The sequence below is a fragment of the Hyperoodon ampullatus genome (genome assembly GCF_949752795.1).
Source record: "Hyperoodon ampullatus genome assembly, chromosome: 10".
In the NCBI taxonomy this organism is placed as follows: domain Eukaryota; kingdom Metazoa; phylum Chordata; class Mammalia; order Artiodactyla; family Ziphiidae; genus Hyperoodon; species Hyperoodon ampullatus.
The window spans coordinates 62,028,930-62,046,389 of record NC_136923.1 but is presented as its reverse complement, the minus strand read 5'-3'; the positions used below and the strand labels follow the sequence as shown (position 1 = coordinate 62,046,389).

The 17,460-nt window shown below is 37.7% G+C and overlaps 1 protein-coding gene across 2 annotated transcripts in view; it reads left to right on the top strand.

The window, feature by feature from the left end:
- The window catches only part of LOC307059543 (E3 SUMO-protein ligase ZNF451-like), a gene marked incomplete at its 3' end in the record, with an annotated part of 87,670 nt that overhangs the window by 66,306 nt on the left and 3,904 nt on the right, over positions 1 to 17,460 (top strand). Inside the window, exons 14-15 of one of the 2 annotated variants that reach the window (XM_079713605.1) lie at positions 3,454 to 3,522; positions 4,077 to 4,081. In XM_079713605.1, the coding sequence (XP_079569731.1) occupies positions 3,454 to 3,522; positions 4,077 to 4,081 (74 nt within the window). Of the gene's footprint in view, positions 1 to 3,453; positions 3,523 to 4,076; positions 4,082 to 17,460 lie in introns of those variants that run through there. The other variant, XM_079713604.1, reaches the window with a different exon arrangement.

The window sequence follows — 17,460 nt, the reverse complement described above, 5'->3', positions numbered from 1 at the left end:
TCAATGTTGTTTTAAAGAAGTAAAAGGAACTAACCTTTATTGAGGACCTACTGTGTGCCAGCCACCATGCTAGCTGCTTTTTGTATTTGTAGTGTTTGAAGATGTTTAAACATGTTCAAAGAACTTTTGCGTGTTGTTTAATCCTCTTTTCAGCACTGTGAGTTAGGATATATTAGATCGCCCCCTTTCATAGATGAGGGAGCAGAGGCCCAGGAAGGTTCAAATAGCTGCCTGAGGCCACACAGCCATCACCTGTGAAGGCTGAGGCTTTCACTGACACAAAGCTCTGATTTTATTATGTAGAGAATCCATTGTGAATTGTTCGCTCTTACCATGTCCTTGAGGAATGAAGATGAGAAGCTCTGTTGCAGTCTAACGACATTGCAGAGTGTGTGTAGATAAAAATAACATTTAGGAAGATGCTTTTTTTTTTTTGTAGAAGGTAAAAAGATTTGATTGTGGGTTCTGGTACTTTAAAAAGTAAGCTGATTATGTGTCAAGCATAGCCAACTTATCATTTTAAGTTCCCTGGGATCTTTTGTCTTGTAAGTAAACCAAGAAGCGCCATTTTCCTTTCTTCAGACTAGAAATGCAGTCTCAGTGTGAGGGCAGGCTGAGTTAAAGGGACCACGCTAGCACCATTTTTATTTACCCTGTGACGTTGCTCCTGGCTTGTAGTATGCTCTTTGTAAAATAAAATAACTATGCTACTTGTTTTTACTGTCTTGACCATACATTTTAAGGCTTTGTTTATTTGTTTGCTTTTACTTTCCAGAGTGTTGTGTTATTGCACCTACTTCAACCACATTCTTGATGACTGAATTTCTGAGTTGCCATTTTCTACTATTTCATTAGTCACCGCCATTGCTTATATAAAAAAGTTCTCTGGGCTCTTAAAGATCTGTTTATGTAATAGAACTTGCCTGTATCTTGTAGGTTAGTTCAAGAATATTGTTTGCTATATGTAAACGCAGTTTTTAAAAACACAGTTTTGTGTATTCAGTTGTTTATAGTTCTTCAGTAATTAAACATCTTCCTTCCAGTTTTATGTAAAGTTTGAACTTTCCTATAATATTTTTTCTTAGGTAATGCAAGGAGGGACTTGAACGTAGGCTGTTATGAATTAGTGAATTTAAATTGAAAACAGACTTTACTGTGCTTTGACATGATTTTTGTTGAATCTGCACACTGTCCTTGGGCTGTCTGGTTTATGGCCCTGGGACTTTGTTATGTCTGTTTTGGTTTGTGTCTTCATTTTGGAATGAATGGGATGGAGGCATTAAGTATGGTTGGTACCAATTATACAGGGTTTTTTTTTTTTTTTTTTTTTTTTTGCGGTACGCGGGCCTCTCACTGCCGTGGCCCCTCCCATCACGGAGCACAGGCTCCGGACGCGCAGGCCCAGCGGCCATGGCTCACGGGCCCAGCCGCTCCGCGGCATGTGGGATCCTCCCAGACTGGGGCACGAACCCGCGTCCCCTGCATTGGCAGGCGGACTCCCAACCACTGCGCCACCAGGGAAGCCCCAATTATACAGGTTTTTAAAGCCATCTTAAAAATTGAACATACTAGTTCACCCATGCTGTGAAAATGTAGGTGATTGAAGCAGTGGCATGCCCTATATGAAATAGTAGTTGAACCTAATTCTAAGCATCTATCTACCTGCTTGCTCAGCCTGTTGATGAGACTATATAGGTTGTTGCTTTGGGCACCATCCTAAAAATCTATATGATACAGTTAATTCTGTGCAAGGTACTGAAAAATAGGGAGAAAAATTCATGATTTTCTCTGTTCTACAGATGGGGCTGATTGAGGCAAACAAAACCTTTAAAAACTTTTTACAACCTAGTGTCAAGCTAAACCTTATGAGTCAGACCTGCAGTTTTGTCTTAGGTCTTGGTTGCCATGATGAATTGTTTAGGCCAGTTACCACATGCTGCTTTTGACTGGCCTTGACTTTGAATTGTAATAAAAGAAACCTTGGGTATTTTCTCTTTGTTCCTAATGTTTTAGGACTAAAGTTTTTGGGCTTCCCTGGTGGCGCAGTGGTAGAGAGTCCGCCTGCCGATGCAGGGGACACGGGTTCGTGCCCCGGTCCGGGAAGATCCCATATGCCGCGGAGCGGCTGGGCCCGTGAGCCATGGCCGCTGAGCCTGCGCGTCCGGAACCTGTGCTCCGCAACGGGAGAGGCCACAACAGTGAGAGGCCCGCGTACCGCAAAAAAAAAAAAAAAAAAAAAGACTAAAGTTTTTGTTCTTCAAATTGTAAATGTAATGTTTTATTTCACTAAAACACAGCTTGAAATATTTGAAGTAGTAGGTGTATATAACATATTGTAGAAAAAGCAATAGTTTTATTGCTGGAATAGCAAAAGGTGACTCGTGATAAATTTTTGCAGCAAAGGAATATAAGAGAAATATGGTGGGTTTTATTTATAAACAATGATATATTGATAAAATTTTAAACGTATATTTTAAGTTTTTATATATTTTCACAGAAGTAAATATGTCCATGTGATTTGTATTGAATACACAATCAGGGTTATTTAAACCCTGATTCAGTCACTCTGATAGAAATTGATTTAAATGTAGTTAAGGTGAAAAGCCAAATACTGTGTCCCTGATGGTACCGCGTTCATATTTTAAGTGACTTTTGTAATACCCGGTCAGTCATGTCATTATTTTAAAGCCTTAGGTCTCTCAGTAAGCATATAAGCCATCAAGTGAGTTTGTGCCATGCAGAGACACTGTTAATATAAATCTATGGTCTCTATAGAGATGAATGCATATGATTTTCAAAATACAGGAGAATTTTATCTGTCATCATTAAAAATCTTTTAAAGATGATTTCATGCAAATGAAACTTTGGAGTTTATTTGCTAGATCCAAATAAACATACTAGCTTTTTAAAATTTACAGTTTTTTAAAATATACTAGGATTTTATATTTCCTCAACATGCAAAAAGAACTTTTTCAAATAATTTTTTGAATATGGAGCCAAAATCAAATTGCCTATTTCATTCATTTTTATTTTTTTCTCAATTTAAGTAATATTATTTGGTAAGCATTAAAAACACACAAGGGCTTCCCTCGTGGCGCAGTGGTTGGGAGTCCTCCTGCCGATGCAGGGGACACGGGTTCCTGCCCCGGTCTGGGAGGATCCCACGTGCCACGGAGCGGCTGGGCCCGTGAGCCATGGCCGCTGGGCCTGCGCGTCCGGAGCCTGTGCTCCGCAACGGGAGAGGCCGCAACAGTGAGAAGCCCGCGTACCGCAAAAAACAAAAACAAAAAAACACACAAACCTCTAAGGAAAGTTGTGTAATACTAATGGATTGTAATTAGTAAGCTTGGGTGTGGGAGAAGTCATTGAAAGTCATATTGTCTTAGAATATATAAATTATGGCACAATAACTTTTTCAGAAGTACATTTGCATTTATTGATTCTTCCTTACAGAATGTGACAGTGATGATAACCTGGGTATGAAGAGTACTTCAATGGGAGAAGAATTCAGATCCACAGAAGGTAACCTAATCCCTTCCTGACTGTATCTGTATGTTTTTTTAAAATTTCTCCCTCTTTCACTTCATCCCTCCTACCACTGAGTATAAAAAAAAAAAAATTTGTTCTCTCATTTAAAGGATAGTTTGCGTTTCCTCGTGTAAGATGATTTAGGGGCTAAAACAGGAATCAGCCAGTCGACTGCCTGGTTTTGTAAATAAGGTTTTATTGGAGCTCAGCCATACTCTGTTGTGTAAGTATTGTCTGTGCTGTCGCTTTGACACTGCAAGAACAAGGGTGAGTAGTTGTGATACAAATGGTATAGATCCTCCCCCACCCCACAACCAAGCCTAAAATAAATATTTTCTGACCCTTTGCAGAAAAAGTTGCTGTCCCAGGGATAGGAGAAGATTTTGGTGTCCTAATTTTTATTTATTTTGAGTAGTATTAAATTAAGAATATTAAAGTTATGCAGTAGAACTATGAAAGCAAGGATGTACATCTGAATATTAATGGACTTTTAAAATAAATTAATTATGTTTCCCTCCTCTTAAAGGAAAAGGTATTTCCTTCCATAGGTTAAAGAGAACTTTTTATATTACTTCACATCAAATCATTTACTTGCTGTACCACTATTTGGTTGTGACATAAGTCCAGTTTTTACTATGGTTTTTCCATAACAGACTGTGCTTTTTAATAACCCTGGGGGGAAATGAAACAACAGATTTTGGAAAATACTTGAACCTTCACTAAAGTAGTTGAAACTTTTATATTGGCATCTTTGACATTCAAGGATGACAGTAGGAGTCATAGTATAGTTCCAGTGTAGTATTTGTTGGTGGAGATTTGAGAGTAGAAATGTGTAATTAAGGAGGGAAATGTGGCAAAACAAGCACACACAGAATGGCCACCTGGTTTGTTTCTGCGCGTCTCCTTGTGCTCACCTAGAGGGCAATTAGTCTGACTAGGAGCACACTGGATCTTCGTGCTATCTGGGGTTGGAAATTTCAGTGTGGCAGTGGAACTGATTCATCCATTCAGTGAAGTAGAAGACTGATCTTTCTCTCTTATAGTCAAATTTCACTGGTTAAACAAAGTTGGCAGTAAATCTACAGCCTAATTGGAAGCAAGTTTTCTGACCAACTTGTTTTCCCAACATGATCTTGCAAGGTCTGGCTCAATGCTTAGCAGCCACATAATGATGAGTTAAACAGGTGAAAGAACATTTTGTGAGTTTTAAACAAAAACTGCCAGCTAAGTTGTTTATCAAGGCCATGAAAAGATGAACACCATTGAGCATCTAAGTAGTTCAGACTTTGCAACCTTCATTTACTACCCGTGACTAATCCCGTGGAAAATGCCAAACAAAATTATAACTTTTAAATAACCACACTTGAGAAACCTCCACAGTTCTGTGGGCTCCTAGCTAACCCAGGAAATCTGAGATGTGTATAAATGAATATGTGCCAGAATTTCTAGTGTTTTGTTATCTATGTAATACATATTATGGTTGGGAGATTTTGAGAGTTTTTACATCTTTATCATGTCTTAGTTTGGAAAAAGGATTACCATTAATGGATTCAAGAAAAGATACTTCAAACTTTTAACTAGTTGTTCTATGAAGTAAGGACATAATGCTCTAATTTCAAGAAAAATCAAAGTGGTGTTACGTGTGTGTTTTCTTTCATTTCCTGATGCTTTATGTAAAATGAGTGTGAGAAGCACATAGTGTTCCACTTGTAAGTTAGGGAGTGTGGCCTCCTCTGTACTTGCCTCTAATACCTTCCTTTCCCCCTTCTTTTCCCCCAACAAGAGCTAGCTCAAATATCATCTCTTAGGTTGAACCATATAGAATTACCAATTTTGTAGACAATTTTGTTTGATCAGTGCCTCTTAGATCTTCCATTTTTAGAGAGAGCTACCCACTACCACTCCTAGAATCCCTCCAATTTAAACATTTTTTTTGGTTTGCATGTCTCATCCCCACCAGACTATGAGCTTCTCAAGGAGTAGGATCATGTTTCATTTATCTTTATTTCAACAACACCTAGCACAGTGTTTAGCACTAAATGATTGTTGAATGAATAAACTTATAACATATTAGAGCTACCAGGACCCATCTCCCTATAACTGAATAAAGGAAATTAAGACAGAGGCCATTTGGCTGGGAGAATATTGGGTGATTTTGTTGACCCTGCACCATGGGAGCAAAGTGATGTTCTAGTCTAGACCTAATAGCAAAACTCAAAAAAGTATAAATAACTTCTCAAATCTCTTCTCATTCCTTCCCTTCCCAACACAACACTTTAAAAGCCTGACAAATGGGTGGCAAAAAGCAGGATCAATTTGCTTGTGATTTTTTTGCCTTGAGGAAAGGCAGTTTCTCTTGTTGCCCCGTCTCCCTCCACCATGATTTATCTCCAGTCTTCTGTCTCATTCTTTGTTGTTCTCTGTAGACCAGTATCAGATTGTAACTACCCAAGTCAATCATAAAGGTCCTATTTTATCTCAGCTCTGCTGCTTACAAGTTATATAATATTGTGCAAGTCCCTTAACTTCACTGTGTGTCAGTTTCCTCAGGAATACTAGTATACCTACCTTACTAGAGTAGCCTGGCACATGGTAAGCAGTGTATGTATTGGTTGCTGCTGCTGTTATTGTGATTTATTTATTTATTTATTTATTTATTTTTGGCCACACAGCTTGCAGGATCTTAGTTCCCCGACCAGGGATTGAACCTGTGCCTTTGGCAGTGAAAGTGCAGAGTCCTAACCACCAACAAGAGAATTCCCTATGATTTTGATCATTATCATTAGTCACTGTTACCTGCATCTAAGGTGTGCTCTGGAAGTATGCACACTTAACAGAGGTATTCTGACTCAAATCCTTGGAAAAGAAAGAAGACAGCATTATGTGGATGATTGCCAATGCAAAACAATCTTTCTGTAAATGTCAGCAATTTGCCTTAGAGTTCCTTCAATTAATAGCAGTCATCAATATAATTATTAATATTATAATATAACATAAACAGTAAAACTCTATACTGTGGCCAGTTTAAAGAACAAAGAAAGGATAAGAGACTAGTGTGTTCAGTTTTTACTTCAATTAATGCTTATGAAAAATCTAATACTTTGAAAACTGCTCTTAATCCTAACAACTTATGAGAGTCAGAATATTCTCCTTATTTTACATAAAAACTTAGTCTTCCAAACGTTAAGTAATTTGTCTTCAGATTCACAGTCTCAAAATGGAGTATGGTTCGATATAGGTCTTCTAACTCCTATTACTGGGTTCTTTCTTATTTTGTCATATTACCTCTTTTTCAAAGAGAGTGAAATTAAGGCAGAGAGAAAAGAGAATAAGAGAAACATAGACTTAGACATATAAAAGAAAAACAAGGACATATTTGCCATAAATGTTCTTTATTTCTTCATATAGATTTGAGTCACTGTCTAATGTCCTTTCAGTTCAACCTGAAGGATTCCCTTAGCATTTCTTGCAGGGCAGATCCGCTAGTAACAAACTCCTTTAGCTTTGTCTTGATTTCTTCTCCATTCTTTCTGGATATAGAATTCTTGCTTGACAGTTTTGTTTTTGTTTTCCCTTTCAGCAGTTTAAATATATCTCAGTGCCTTCTGGTCTCTGTGATTTCTGATGAGAAATAAGCTGTTAGTGTTATTAAAAATTTTACATGTGATGAGTTGCTTCTCTCTTGCTGTTTCTGTTGATTTTGGCTTTTGACAATTTGACTATAATTTGTCTCAGTGTGGATCTCTTTGAGTTTCTCCTGTTTGGAGTTTGTTGGGCTTCTTGGGTGTGTAGATTCATATCTTTCATCAAATTTGGGACATTTAAAATTTGCTGATTCTTTTTTCTGTCTGCTTAATTTTGTTAAACTCCTTTAATGAATTTTTCATTTTAGTTGTACTTTTCAGCTCCAGAATTTCTATTTGGTGGCCTTTCATAATTCCAATCTCTTTATGATATTCTCATTTTATTCATACGTTGTTTTACTGGTTTCCTTTACTTCCTTGTCCATGGTTTACTGTAGCTCCTAGAACATATGTAAGACAGTTGGTTTAAAGTCTTTGTTTAGTAAATTCAATGTCTTAGTGTCCTCGGGGACAATTTAACTCAATTTTTTTCACTTTGAATGGGCTATACTTTCCTGTTTCTTTGTATTATCTGTGTTTTTGTTGTTGTTGAAAATTGGATGTGCAAATATTATAATGTAGTACCTCTGGAAATCAGATTCTACCTCTTCCCCAGAGTTTTCTGTTTGTGATTGTCAAAGGCTGCAGTTGTCCATTTGTTTAGTTACTTTTCCAAACCATTTTTGCAATAACTGTATTTCTTGTCACATCTGGTCATTGAAGTCTCTGTTCCTTTAAGCTTTTGTTCAATTAGTGTTTTAACAGAGATTTCCTTGAATACCAGGAGCTAAACAAAACAAAACAAAACAAAAAACAAGCTCTCTCTGGTTTTGCAGATTGGCTGTGTGCTAGGGTCCTTCAGCATTTAGCCAGGCTTGCACTGAGCCTACAGATCAGCCAGTGGTGAAGGCTTGGTGTCTTCTGAGGTATTTTCTGAGCATGCATCGTGTCCTGGGTCCTAAATTCCCCAGTACTCATAGGTGCTTTTGAATGACCTGATTTCCCAAGGAAATTCTCTTCATGGCTTTTCCTCTCAGATATTAAGTGTTCTATTGATTGTCTCAACCATAATCTTTTACCCTAGGCTGTGGGCTTTTTGTTTGTCTTACGGTGTTTCTGAGCAATGCAGGCTGCTTTTCTGCCCTGAGTGGGTTCTGAGCTTTGTAAAATAGAGATGAATGTCTTGTTTCAGTCCTTCAGGTAGCCCCCAGACAGATTAGAACAAACACAATAATTTGTGAGTTCTGCTCTGCTCTGTCTGGAACCAGGGACCAGGGTCCCACACTAGGAGTATGGGCTGCCATCTTCGAGACTGCTGCGGAGGCACAGGGAGGTGGTGAGGAAAGGGCAAGTGAAAATACCATGAGGCTTTCCTACTGCTTTTATTTGTCTTTTTCTTGATTCAGTGTTTGCTTGGTTGCTGTGAATATTTTCCAGACTTCTGACAAAGTCGTTTCTGACAGTTTCTGCTTGTGTTTCAGTGTTTCTGTGGAAGGATGGGTGTTTGGAGCTGCCTACTCTGCCATTTTGTTGTATATTCACTCTAAGACCAATTTTATTTCTTCTTTAAATGTTTCAGAGAATTCACTGGTAAAACCATTTGGGCCTGGAGTTTTCTTTCTGGGGAGTCTTTTAATAAATTTACTGTGCCTACTTCGGCAGCACATATACTAAAATTGGAACAATACAGAGAAGATTAGCATGGCCCCTGTGCAAGGGTAACATGCAAATTCATGAAGCATTCCATATTTTTAAAACTCTTAGAGGAAGACATAGGCAGAACACTCTATGACATAAATCACAGCAAGATCTTTTTTGACCCACCTCCTAGAGTAATGGAAGTAAAATCAAAAATAAACAAATGGGACCTAATGAAACTTAACAGCTTTTGCATAGCAAAGGAAACCATAAACAAGACAAAAAGACAACCCTCAGAATGGGAGAAAATATTTGCAAACGAAGCAACCAACAAAGGATTAATCTCCAAAATATACAAGCAACTCATGAAGCTCAATATCAAAAAATCAAACATCCCAATCCAAAAGTGGGCAGAAGACCTAAACAGACATTTCTCCAAAGAAGACATACAGATTGCCAACAAACACATGAAAAGATGCTCAGCACCACTAATCATTAGAGAAATGCTAATTAAAACCACAATGAGGGACTTCCCTGGTGGTGCAATGGTTAAGAATCTGCCTCCCAATGCAGGGGACATGGGTTTGAGCCCTGGTCCGGGAAGATCCCACGTGCTGCAGAGCAACTAAGCCTGCGCGCCACGACTACTGAGCCTGCGCTCAAGAGCCCGCAGGCCACAACTACTGAAGCCCGTGCGCCTAGAGCCTGTGCTCCACAAAAGAGAAGCCACCGCAATGAGAAGCCCGTGCACCGCAACGAAGAGTAGCCCCCGCTCGCTGCAACTACAGAAAGCCTGCATGCAGCAAAAAAGACCCAATGCAGCCAAAATAAAATAAATAAATTTATGTTTAAAAAATGCATTGAGGTATCACCTCACACCGATCAGAATGGCCATCATCAAAAAATCTACAAACATCAAATGCTGGAGAAGGTGTGGAGAAAAGGGAACCCTCCTGCACTGTTGGTGGGAATGTGAATGGATACAGCCACTATGGAGAACAGTATGGAGTTTCCTTAAAAAACTAAAAATAGAACTACCATATGACCCAGCAATCCCACTACTGGGCATATACCCTGAGAAAACCATAATTCAAAAAATACATGTACCACAGTGTTCACTGCAGTACTATTTACAGTAGTCAGGACATGGAAGCAACCTAAGTGTCCATCGACAGATGAATGGATAAAGAAGATGTGGCACATATACACAATGGAATATTACTCAGTGCTTAAAAGGAATGAAGTTGAGTTATTTGTAATGAGGTAGATGGACCTAGAGTCTGTCATACAGAGTGAAGTAAGTCAGAAAGAGAAAAACAAATATCATATGCTAACACACATATGGAATCTAAAAAAACAGTACCGATGAACCTAGTGGCAGGGCAGAAATAAAGACACAGACGTAAAGAACGGACTTGAGGACACAGGGTGGGAAGGGAAAGCTGGGACGAAGTGAGAGAGTAGCATTTACATATATACAGTACCAAATGTAAAATGGATGGCTAGTGGGAAGCTGCTGCATAGCACAGGGAGATCAGCTCGATGCTTTGTGATGACCTAGAGAGGTGGGATAGGGAGGGTGGGAGGGAGGCTCAAGAGGGAGGGGATATGGGGATATATGTATATATATAGCTGATTCACTTTGTTGTACAGCAGAAACTAACACAACATTGTAAAGCAATTATACTCCAAATAAAGGTATTAAGTAAATAAATAAATAATTTAAAAAATAATTACTTTAATATATTTATAGGTAGATTTTGTTTCATCTTGTGTTAGTGTTCGAGAATAGTGTTTTTTAAGAAATTTGTCCATTTTACCTAGATTTTCAAATGTACCAATGTAAAGTTGTTCATAATAATATTCCTTTATTATATATTTTTTTATTTCTATAGGATCTCTGGTGATATCTTCTCATTTTTTCCTGATATTGGTAATTTTTGTTTTCTCTCTTTCTTGATCACTAACTAGAAGTTTATCAGTTTATTTGGTCTTTTCCAGGAATGAAATTTTTTTAGTTGGTAATTTCTCTCTTTTTGGTCTGCTTTCCATTTCACTGATTTCTGCTCTTTATTATTCCTTTCTTCTACTTTGGGTTTAATTTTCTCATCTTTTATAGCTTCTTAATGTGACACTTAGATTGTTGACCTAAATTTTTTCTTGTTTTCTAATGTAAACATTTAAAGGTGTTTATTTCCCTCTAAGCCAGGGTGAACAAGCTTTTCCTGTAAAATACCAGATAGTAAACATTTTAGGCTTTGTGGTGTCTGTTACAATTACTCAACTCTGCTATTATAGCATGAAAACAGCCCTAAACAATACATAAATGAGTGTGGATGTATCCAGTAAAACTTTATTTACAAAAATTGCTGGTGGACTGGATTTGGCCCACAGACTGTAGTTTGTCAATTCTCTACTTATTGCCGTGTTCCACATCTTTTCATATTGTATTTTTGCTATCAGTTTAAAATATTTTCTGATTTTCCTTATATTTTCTCCTTTGATCTCTTGGCTCTTTAGAAGTATATTGTTTAATTTCCAAATATTTGAATGTCTTATTATTCATTCCTAATTTAATTTTGTTGTGGTAAGAGAGTATACTCTGTGAAATTTAAATCTTTTGAAATTTATTGGGACTTTTATGGCCCAACATGTGGGCTGTCTTGATGAACATTCCATACGCACTTGAAAAGAATGTATTTTCTGTGTTTACTAAGTAAAGTATTTTATGCATGTCAATTAGGTCAAGGTGGTTGATAATATCAGATCTACTTTGATTTTTTTTTTTTATCTAGTTGATCTCTCAGTTACTACAGTAGGAACAGTGAACTTCTTCATCAATGATTGTAGATTTATTTTTTCTCTTTAGTTCCATCATTTTATATTTTCGAGTTCTGTTTTTAGTTGCATATAAATTTCTGATGTGTCTTCCTAATGAAATGACCTGTTTATCATTATGATATTATAAAATGTTCTTTATCTCTGGTAATATCTTTTATCATGAAATCTTTTTTTCTGATATTAATATAGCTACTCAAGCTTTCTTATGCTTAATGTTTTCACGGTATATATTTTTCCATCCTTTTACTTTCAATCTATTTATGTCTTTACTTTGAAACTACATCTCTTATAGACACCATAAAGTTCAATCTTACTTTTTGATTTACTCTAACAACCTCTATTTTTTAATAGTTGTTTAGTCCATTAACATTTAATGTAATTTCTCACATGGTTGGATTCCTCTCTGCCATTTTATTTTCTTTTTGTTCCCTCTTTTACCTCTTAGTTCCCCCTTTCTTGCCTTCTTTTGGATTATTATAATATCTATATTTTACTCCATTATATTTATTTAATGTTTACTATTTTAATATACCTATTGATGTTTTAGCTCTTTTCTTTAATTTTTATGGTTGCTCTAAAGGTTGCAATATATATTTTTTTGCTTTTGTTATAAATTCTACAAGAAAATGTTATTTTTTGCTTTAAACAGTGAGTTTTAAAGAAAGAGTTTTTAAAGAAAGTTTTAAGGAAAGAGAAGAAGAAATATATATTCTTTTATATTTACCCACATAGTCACCATTTCAAATGACCTTCATTCTTTCCAGTAGATTACCGTTTCCATCCGATGTCATTTTTCTTCAGCCTAAATAACTTCCTTTCTGTTTTATACACTGAAGTTTTGCTAGTGTTGAATATTCTGTTTTCATCTATATAAAAATATCTTTATTTTCCCTTTAATTTTGAAGGATATTTTCTCTGGCTTTAGAATTCTGGTTGACTAGTATTTTTTCCCTTCAGCACTTTAAAGATGTTATTCCATTGTCTTATCATGTGGCCTCCATTGTTTGTCATGACAAGTGACTATAATTTGTATTATTGTTCCCTAATATGTAAAGTGTCATTTTTTTTTCCTCTGGTTGCTCTTAATATTTCCTCTTTGTCCTTGGATTTTAGCAGTTTTTGATAATGCCCCTAGATGTGATTGTCTTTGTAGCCTACTTGGAGTTTTCTTAGCTTCTTGTATCTGTAAGTTTATAGGTTCTCCCAATTATTTCTTCATAGTTTTTGCCCCACTCTCTGTCTCTCTTCTTTTCTTTTGGAACTCCAGTTTACATATGTTAGCTTAAATTTATCCAATTTATCCAAATAAATTTATCCAATTTATTTAAATGATAAATTTAAAATTTATCATTTTCTTCCAGTTTTTTTCTCTCTGTTCTTCATATTTGATAATTTCTATTGTTCAGACTTCAAGTTTATTGTTCAACCTTCTAACACCTCCAGTGTTAAGCTGACCTAGTAAATTTTCCATTTCAAATATTGTATTTCTCAGTTCCAGAATTTCCACTTAGTTTTTTTTTGTAATAGTTTTCATTTCTCTGTTGAGATTTCCTATCCACTCAACCTTAAATCCTTGAAAATATTTATAACTTTTCTAAAATCCCTTTTCTGCTAATTCCAATGGCTTGATTATCTTGGGGGTTAGTTTCTTTTGACTGCTCTTCCTCATGAACTGTGGGTCACATTTCTTGTTTCTTTACAAGTCAAGTGATTTTTTTTTTGAATAAGCTAATACATGGGAAAGCTCTTTTTTAAAAAAATATTTATTTATTTAATTGGTTATGTCAGGTCTTAGTTGCACAGGCGGGCTCCTTAGTTGCGGCATGCACGTGGGATCTAATTCCCGGACCAGGGCTCGAACCTGGGCCCCCTGCATTGGGAACATGGAGTCTTAACCACTGCACCACCAGGGAAGTGCCACAAGTCCCGTGATTTTTTTTTTTTTTTTTTTTTTTTTTGCGGTACGTGGGCCTCTCACTGTTGTGGCCTCTCCCGTTGCGGAGCACAGGCTCCGGACGCGCAGGCTCAGCTGCCATGGCTCACGGGCCCAGCCGCTCCGCGGCACGTGGGATCCTCCCGGTCCGGGGCACGAACCCGTGTCCCCTGCATCGGCAGGCGGACTCTCAACCACTGCGCCACCAGGGAAGCCCCCCGTGATTTTTGATGTATACTGGATGTTTGTGGATGTAAGTTATAGATTCTCTGAATTCTGTTAACTTTACTTGAGGAAAGTTAGTTGTTTTTTTCCCCTTGTAGGTAGTTAACTTTCTAGACTCAAACTCCAAAAACTCTGCCTCCTCCACAGCAGGCAACGCTACAATTGCTTGCTTCTTTTAGCTTTCCAACTGTTGCTTTTCACTGAGAATCTTGGCTCCTCTCCCGTATAAGCACACAGAAGGCAACCAAGGATTTGTAGGATCCTCTTCTGTTACTTTCTCACTTCTGCTGGGAGCTCTTCTTTCTCTCGTCCTACCCACCCTTCCCCCGTCCCCGCCCCGCTCCTGCCACCAACTCCACTTTCCAGCTTCTCTGTCAGACTCAGACTCTGTCTTTGACTCCTCAAGCCACAAAGAAGTTGGCTTTCTGGGTGAAGTTCTGCCATTTTGTTTCACAAGGATTGAGGCATGCCGTAAGGCAAAAAATAAACCAAAACAAAACCATAAAGCTGCAAATGTAACCCCATGCAATTCACTTCTTTCAGTGATCAGAGTGATCAAAAAATTTTGTCCTGTTTGTACCTGATTTTTGTTGCTCTTCAGTGCCTTAAAATACTTTATAATTGTTATCTATGGAAGAGTTAATCCAATATAAGCTACTCCACTCTTATTAGAAGTGGAACCATTTAGAATTGGTTTTGTTTTTATCCAGTCTTTTAACTGGCAAGTTTAATTCATATAAGTTCATTGCAGATATTAATATTTTTGTATTTACTCTTGCTATTTCATTCTTAGCTTCCTCTTTTTGTTTTTTCAAATTGTTTTATAAGCTATGTATGGGTTGGCCCCAAAATTCATGTTTCTATTCTTTTTGTGGTCACCTTGACATTTTACCACATTTTTTATATATAACTTAAAGACTAAAGTACAGGTACATGTTGTCTACCTCTATGCAATGTACAAGGACTCTGGAACACTTCAACTCTGATCCTTTCCCCCAACTTATATGCTGGTATTCTCCAGAATTTTGGTTCTCTGTGTGTGTATATGTGTACGTAATGCACACAAAAATTGTACAAACATCTCACAAAGCAGGTGACCATCTTTCAGGTTAAGAAAAACAGAATATTGCCAGTGTATTGATTTCCTAGGGCTCCTCAACTAAGTACTACAAACTAGGTGGCTTAAAACAACAGAAATTGTCTGACAGTTCTAAAGTTTAGATATCTAAGGTCAAGCTGTTGGTAGGGTCGTTGTTCCACACACAGCTTCTGGTTGTTAATGGCAATTATAGGCATTCCTTGGCTTTTAGATGCATCCATCCCTCTAATCTCTGCCTCCATCATCATGGAGCCATCTTCTACCTATGAGTCTATCTTCACATAGCATTTTCTTCCAATAAGGACACCAGTCATATTGAATTAGGGCTCACCCTAGCGATCTCATCTTAACTTGTTTACACCCACAAAGACCCTATTTCCAAATTAGGTCACATTCATAGGTACCAGGGGTAAGGACATACCTGTTTTTGCGGGGGGCAGAATTCAACCCATAACAACTAGTACCCTAGAAGCATTCCCCTCATTTAATTTTAATTAATTAAAATACAAATAGCCACATATAGTTAGTGGCCATCATACTGGACAGCACAGGCATAGTCTATATTCTTTTGGGTCTGGATGCCTTCAGTCAGCATTGTTTTACAGATTCATCTGATTGTTAGCATATAGCTTTGGTTTGTTCATTTCCAATACCTCTATAATAATTTTACACATATATCACAACTCATGTGTTATTTATAGACATTTGGTTGGCTGTTACAAGTAATTCCGACACTTCTGGGAATATATACTGAGGCGGGGACTTGCTGACATTCAGCTTTAGTAGGTTATGCCAAGTTTTTTTCCAAAGTGGTTGTTCCAATTTCTTTCCAGTACTGAATGTGAGTTCCCGTTGATCTACTGATACATCTTCACTAATCATTGAATTATTGGTCTTTTTAATTTTAGCTAATGATGGTCATTTCTTTGTGGTTTGAGTTTACATTTTTCTGATGAGTAATGTTTATTGACCATTTTCACATCTTTTGTCAGTGCCTTTCCAGATTTCTTGACAGTTTTCTTTTGGATGATCTTTTTTTTTTTTTTAAATTAATTAATTTTTTGGCTGTGTTGTGTCTTCGTTGCTGTGCACAGGCTTTCTCTAGTTGTGGCGAGCGGGGGCTACTCTTTGTTGCAGTACACGGGCTTCTCATTCCGGTGGCTTCTCTTGTTGCTGAGCACAGGCTCTAGAGCGCAAGCTCAGTAGTTGTGGTGCATGGGCTTAGTTGCTCCGCGACATGTGGGATCTTCCCGGATCAGGGCTCGAATTCGTGTCCCCTGCATTGGCAGGCAGATTCTTAACCACTACGCCACCAGGGAAGCACTGGATGATCTTTTTATTGATTTTCCTGGGTTGAAAATCTTTTAGTTCTCTCTGGGTACAAGCAAGATCCATGTATTGCAAATATTTTCTCTCACTCTGTCTTGTCTTTTTACTCACTTAATGGTGCTTTTGATGGATAAAAGTACTTTTAATACATTCCAAAGTACGATTCTTTTTCATGTTTTTTGAATCCTATTTAATAAATCTTTCCCTACACTAAGGTCATTAAGATATTCCCATGTATTATCTTCTAGAAGCTTTGTTGTTTTGCCTTTCACAATTATATAGTAAATATACAGTAAATCTGAAATGTATTTTTGTATATTCCATAAGGTAGAGGTAAATGTTAATTTTTTTTCCATATGGCCTACCAGTTGGCCATTTGTTAAGAATATCATCTTTCCCCACCTTTCTGCAGCACCACCTTTGTCATCAGTCAAGTTTCCATATATGCATGAGTCTGTTTCTGAGCTGTCTATGCTGTTCCTTTGGTGTGTTCATCTGTTCTTACACTGGTACCACACTCTTTTTTTTTTTTTTTTTTTTGGTATGCGGGCCTCTCACTGTTGTGGCCTCTCCCGTTGCGGAGCAATGGGCTCCGGACGCGCAGGCTCAGTGGTCATGGCTCACGGGCCTAGCCGCTCCGCGGCATGTGGGATCTTCCTGGACCGGGGCACGAACCCGTGTCCCCTGCATCGGCAGGTGGACTCTCAACCACTGAGCCACCAGGGAAGCCCCCCACACTCTTAATTACTGTAACTTTGTAATAAGTTTTCATAAAATAAATCTTGTCACCTTTTTCTTCTTTGCTAAGAGCATCTTGGCTTTTCTGTGCATTTCTTCATCCCTTTGAATTCATCTTATGGCAACTCACTGACCCAGAATCTAGCTTTAACTTAATACAGTGTAGAGTAGCTTGTAGTGTTTTAAATTGCCAACTACATAACGCTAGTGCCCCAGCTCAGAGGAAGATGCAGCTATATCTTAGAAGAATTACCAGTGTCTGTGAACCAAGTAGGCTCTGGGAGACCGTGGACTGGACAGGATGAGATAAATCTGGTGTGAGAAACTACTGAAGGCCAAGAAACTGACACCTAGTTCCACCCTCTTGGACCTTAGTATCATTCTTGGGAAATGGAGAAAAAGACCTGTGAACACAAGAATGTCAGTCTTGTTCACTGTTGTATTCTGTGCCTGGTATATAGTGGGCATTCAATAAATATTTGTTCAGTGAGTGTATATGTGTATAT